Source organism: Populus alba, chromosome 12 (genome assembly GCF_005239225.2).
Source record: "Populus alba chromosome 12, ASM523922v2, whole genome shotgun sequence".
NCBI lineage: Eukaryota > Viridiplantae > Streptophyta > Magnoliopsida > Malpighiales > Salicaceae > Populus > Populus alba.
The window spans coordinates 2,151,095-2,157,146 of record NC_133295.1 but is presented as its reverse complement, the minus strand read 5'-3'; the positions used below and the strand labels follow the sequence as shown (position 1 = coordinate 2,157,146).

The window sequence follows — 6,052 nt, the reverse complement described above, 5'->3', positions numbered from 1 at the left end:
TTATCACTAAAGCATGACTCTTACAGTCGCAATCTCTTTAGTCTCTCCCTTTTCTCTTTTCTGGATTCTCCACCTCCTCTCCTCCTCTCTCTACTAGGGTTTTCCTAGACTCATAGAGACAATCAAGCAGCTGGAAAGCGAAGAAAAGCAAAGACTCAAATCCCATAAAGAGAATTGCAAGAAAGAATCAAACCCATCAAGAGAATTGCAAGAAAGAATCAAACCCTGAACATTTGACAAATCTAAGGATCAGAGAAAGAGAGGAACAGGTGGATCTTTAGTGTATAAACCTTTGCATTTTGTTGGGGGGTTTCGAAGAAAATGGACAGATCTAGATCCAAGAGGAACTACTACTATGACCATCAAGATTATGACAATGACAACCTCAACAACAACAACATGACTAGGACGACCAAACCCAGATACAATAACAACAACAACAATTATTACCGTCACCGTGGACAAGGAGGCAACAACATGTTCAACAACAACAACAACAACAGGTTTTCAAGAACCCAACAGCAGCAGCAACCACAGCAACAGCAGCAGCAACAAGACCAATCATCGTCATTAATGGTGACAACAAGTTACAGAATTTTATGTCATGATATGAAAGCAGGAGGAGTAATTGGGAAGTCGGGGAGTATAATAAAGTCAATTAGGCAACACACAGGGGCGTGGATTAATGTTCATGAGTTGATTCCTGGTGACGAGGAGAGAATTATTGAGATTTCGGATACGCGTAGGAGAGACCCAGAAGGGAGAATGCCTTCCTTTTCGCCAGCGCAAGAGGCGCTCTTCTTGATACATGATAGGATTCTTGAGAATGATTTGCAGTATGGGGTGGTGAGTGGTGGTGCTGGTGGGTTAGATGAGGATGAGTATGTGGGCAGAGGAGGAAATAGAGTGGCTACCAGGTTGGTTGTTTCTAGAATGCACGTGGGTTGTTTGTTAGGAAAAGGGGGGAAGATTATTGAGCAAATGAGGATGGAAACAAAGACCCAGATTAGGATTTTGCCTAGAGATCATACTTTGCCAAGATGTGTTTCCATGTCTGAGGAGATTGTTCAGGTTTTATGTTTCCCCAATTCATCTCTTGTGCTGTACTTGTGACTGAATATTACTGCTGCCAGGACCTTTTTATTGAACAAAATGTTGGATGGAACTTGATTTTGGTGAAACTGAAACTGACCGTATCAGGGGAGTTAGTGGATTGATTTGTAAATGACTTGTGCAATTTTAAATGCAATGGATTTAATGCAATGTTTGGGAGTTATGAAACATTATACTTGAGTTTTGGCTTATTATCGAGGACTGAGAATATCTGGGGTTTTCTTTGATTGATTGTGAGATGATTGTGACGTTATTAAATTTATAGGATTTTTAAGAAATTATTACTGCACTGCTATTTAGATATTTGATTTGATCCATTTGAAACTGGAAAAGAGATCAAAGATTGGAAGTTGATGAGTTAGAGCTGTCAATTGTTCAATTCCATTGAATTGTGGCTGGTTGTGCTTTCTAATGTGTTTGGTGTCTTTAATTCTTTGATTAGAGAACCAGATTGTTGAGTTACTTTTAATAAGATTTTCAGGACGTGAATTATTTCCATATGGCAGTTAAAGTTTTGACTGCACACTCTGGATATTGGTTCCTCTGCTGGCCCTTGATATGATTGAGTTTGTTGTAAAATGCATAATTTGATGTTATGTCATGAAGGTACTAATTTGAGATTTCTTTCCAATGGAGGGTTTTGGAAATGCATGAAGCTTCAAGTGATTTTTCCTCTCTTGAAGCAAATGTAAAGCCAGGATAAATTGTTTCTATTTGAATTACCATGTTCAGTGCCTCATGCTTTGTGCTTTCCTGGCAGGTTGTAGGTGATGTCAGTGCTGTGAAAAATGCCGTTGCAATTATTTCATCAAGATTGAGAGAGAGTCAGCATCGTGACCGCAGTCATTTTCATGGACGAGTTCACTCACCAGAACGGCTTTTTGATGATGATTATGTTCCTCACATGAATACACGTCGTTCCTCGATGGATGGACCGCCCTCTTTTGGCTCACGATTACCTGGTTCCAACTACAGAAACAATAACTATTCCTCACGAACATCTGGTTTTGCTGCTGATGCTGGGGCTGATCCCATTGCTGACAGTGCACAGCCCTTTTATGTCGAGGACCTTGTGTTTCGAATCCTTTGCCCAATTGACAGACTTAATAGAGTTGTAGGAGAGTCTGATGGCATAGTGGACTTGCTTCAAAATGAAATTGGTGTGGATGTTAAGGTCGCTGATCCTGTCTCTGGTTCTGATGAACAGATAATCACCATTTTCTCTGAGGAGGTACTCTCCATCTCCTTGTTTCTATTTAGTATCAGGGGTGCAGAAGAGTCTATTCTGCCTATAAAGATATGTTTGTCATTTAAGTGATTATTTATTCCTTTCAGTTACACTTTACGATATTGCTTCCTGGTTTATCAGTTGTGTATTTATTCCTCTTCAAATTTGAGTTTTATATCCTATTATATTTAGGTAGATTTTCATTTTCTTCTCGAGCTCTGCAACATTGCCCACCTCCTCTGTGAAAGGTTCTAACCTAACATATCTATTGGTTTACATCTACGCTTAGGGTCCTGATGATGAGCTGTTTCCTGCTCAAGAAGCTTTGTTACACATTCAAACTCGCATTGCTGATCTTGTTCCAGATAATGACAACATAACAACAACTAGGTTACTTGTCCGGTCTGGTGAGATTGGGTGTTTAGAGGGAAGAGATGTCTCATTATCTGAGATAGAAAGGTTAACTGGTGCAACAATAGAGATCTTGCCAAAAGAAAAGCTTCCGTCATATCTATCAGGGATAGATGAGATTGTACAGGTTTGTCACGCAACATAATGAATAAACACCATTGAAACAAAGACTTGTATATGCTTGATGTTAAATGCCACTTAAGACCACATAATGAATAAGCACAAATGAAACAAAGACTTGTATGATGCTTGATATGTAATCTCACTTGAGACAATTGGATGACTCTGTTGTTAAAATAAGTTTCTGGTAAACTAAGGGGTAGTTTTTCATGGAGAAAATGCTGTACCAGAGCCCCTGATTATCTTGTCTGGGGCACAAGTGCAGGGCAGTTTCCTCATGAATGGATTTTTCTAGTTGATTGATGTTAATGCCTGCAGGGTTGGAAATGAACAGTTGTGAGGGCACCCTCCATGTTGATATGCTTCTTTTCATGAATGGATTTTCTAGTCGACTGTTATTAATATGCCTGCAGAGTTGGAAGTGAACAGTTGCGGGGTTCCTGCAATATGTATCTGCCTATCTGGGTTCCCATGAGATCAAATGAGAGCCTTGCAAATCAGACTTCTATATTTCTGAGTGATTTTGACTTTCTCTACAGATTGAAGGGGAAATAAGGGCAGCTCGTGATGCTCTTGTTGAAGTGACATCAAGACTTCGGAGTTACATATACAAGGATGTCTTTGAAAAGGAACTGCCACCACCTGTGTCTGCACCAGCCCTTGCTGGAGGAATGCAGGCAGCTTCTCCAAGCCCAACCCCAGCTCGTGAAGGGCCCATTGGTGGTGATCCTCCTGCTAGCTACCAGAATGTACAGTCTGCTGCAACACCACTGCCATCAAAGGTTCTTTTTTATCTCTTTTCTATTCGAGTACTCATTATCTTTGTTATCAAGGAAATTGGATAAACAGCTAACCGGACTTAACCTTGGTACACTCTTTGAAAATGTTTAATGAATATGAATATGAACTATTTCTGTCCTGTTTGCTGCCTATGTGGAGTGCCCTTATAAACCTTGTAGCAGACAGCTTCCTTCCACTGTTCCTGCTAGCCTTATGTTTGTTTTATAAAGGACTTTTAACCCTGTTTTGCTGGATGCATCTCTATATTCTATCAATCGCCTGAGGTAGCTATTGCCCTTTCAAAAAGATCAGCATAGAGGATTAAGAAATGAATAAAAGTCAAAGTCATAGAAAAGTTTGAGTAGAGGACACAATAATAATAATAAAAAGAAAGGACTGTGAAATCCCTCTTCTCGATCTATCATTAGATTTATGGCTAGTGTCCTGCCTAAAGCAAAAACCAGAATAATAAAGGAGCAGAGGGATTGAGTTAAAAACATTTGTAGTTCTAGCTCTTTTTATTTGAGATGTCTAAAAGGTGAGAAACCCTTTGTTTTGTAGGATGCTAGAGGATCTAGTGTTGAAGCAGTGAAGCAGAATGAAAGTGAACGTCGTGAAGAATTGCCTATTACTACAATGACTAGGTAGTCAATTCAGCTTTACTTTACCATGTTAGGCCATGTGTTCTTTCTTGATAGGCAATATCTCAAGAGCAACGTCTGATTTCTACTTTGTAACATCATCTTATTTTCTCGTTAGAATCCCTGTAACACTTGTCACTAGGAGTACACTTGAAGTTGTCATACCGGAGCCTGCGGTCCCCAAGCTCATTACAAAATCAAAAAACAAGCTTGCACAGATTAGTGAGGTGAGCCTACTCCTGCAGCAAGTTTCTGAGGATGTTTTTTATTTATTTTTAAGTGTGAAGTTTTTCCACTTGACCTCGACAAATTGGGTACAGTTATCTGGAGCCAATGTAACCCTCGTTGAAGATAGACCGGATGTGAAAGAAAAGATTATAAAAATATCTGGAACACCAGAGCAGGCAGAGAGAGCTCAGAGCTTGCTTCAAGGCTTTATTTTAAGCAGTAAGTCCTTCTGTATCCTTGCTTTTGTTTATGTGCCTTCGCATTTGGGCGTTCACAAAAATGAACACTCTTGTAAAACTCAAATGAAAAACTGGATCATTGTGCTTCAATTCAGCTCAAGAAGATGGACCATAGGCTCATCACTGAAGCCGACGAAGTTGAAGATGAAGCTGGCTTCAAACGGGAAGAGTTCCTGATGCCCCAGGCATACATCCATGGAGAACAAGGGGCATTGAGTCCCCCTTTTTGCATTTGTTTTTCATTCGGTTGCTGTTTTAAATCATAAATCTCGAGAGCAAGAATTCATCTGTAAATGTAACTATATGGGAACTCTGCAATGCTTCAAATTTTCCTGTATGAATTGCAGCTGTTCTATTGTCGTTTCGTTTTAATGTATTTCTCCTTTGCATCAATTGCCATAACTTGGGCTTAAGATTTCCAACCCGCCATCATTGTTATAAATGAATTAGCAATTTTTAACAATACATTATTTTCTTATATGTTTGTTAAACATATGCAATAAAAACATCTGTATTGGGTAAAAATATTGAAACATTTATATAATTATGAAAATGGTGAAAATAAATAAAAAAAGAACTTGAAATATAAAAAAAGTTCAAAAATTAATTTTATGATTGAGTTGATATTGGGCTATCATTGACATGTTATTTGCAATATAATGATCAATAAATTACCACTTTATACGTGATTCCTCAATAAAACTGATATTGTATTAGTAAGTTCTCACTTAAGTTTAAGTTTTTATCGGGTTAGATAATATAAAGGCATGTAATACAGTGAAATTATATATATTTTTTTAAAAATTAAATTTTATTTTTGAAAAAATTTTAAATTAATATTTTATTATTATTTTAATTATGCTAATATTAAAAATAAAAAATATATATTAACATATTTTCAAGCATAAAACATTAAAAAAAACACATACAATAATAATAATAAAAAAAACCTAGCTTCGATTGGTGATAAGATATTGAGTTGAAACGTAAATAACACCGAATTTAGTAACACCCACATTAATAAGCAAATAAAAAAAAAAGTAGAAAAATGTGAAAAAAAAGGGAACGAACAAATAAATAAAATGAACAAAAGTCCTCAGCTGTCAATTCCAAATTGAGGAGGACAAGTGGAAGTGACTTCAGCCCCAAAATAAAGCAAACAAACCTTGAAAGTTAGGGCTCGACTACATTTCATGGGCTGAGATTCAGCCTTTTACTTATTGGGCCAGTTAGTGAAAGATGAGGGTTATAAAGCCTGAACACAAATAAGTTGGGCCTTGAAGTTTCCCGAA

General features: G+C 37.6%; 1 protein-coding gene across 1 annotated transcript; it reads left to right on the top strand.

The window, feature by feature from the left end:
• Nucleotides 1-5,153, top strand: LOC118033080 (RNA-binding KH domain-containing protein RCF3). Its single transcript, XM_035037926.2, has 8 exons — nt 1-1,071; nt 1,874-2,344; nt 2,631-2,879; nt 3,412-3,654; nt 4,214-4,296; nt 4,412-4,520; nt 4,614-4,740; nt 4,856-5,153. The coding sequence occupies exons 1-8, from the start codon at nt 322-324 to the stop codon at nt 4,873-4,875; spliced, it is 2,052 nt and encodes a 683-aa protein (XP_034893817.1). The 5' UTR covers nt 1-321; the 3' UTR covers nt 4,876-5,153.
• The last annotated feature ends 899 nt before the right edge of the window (nt 5,154-6,052 follow it).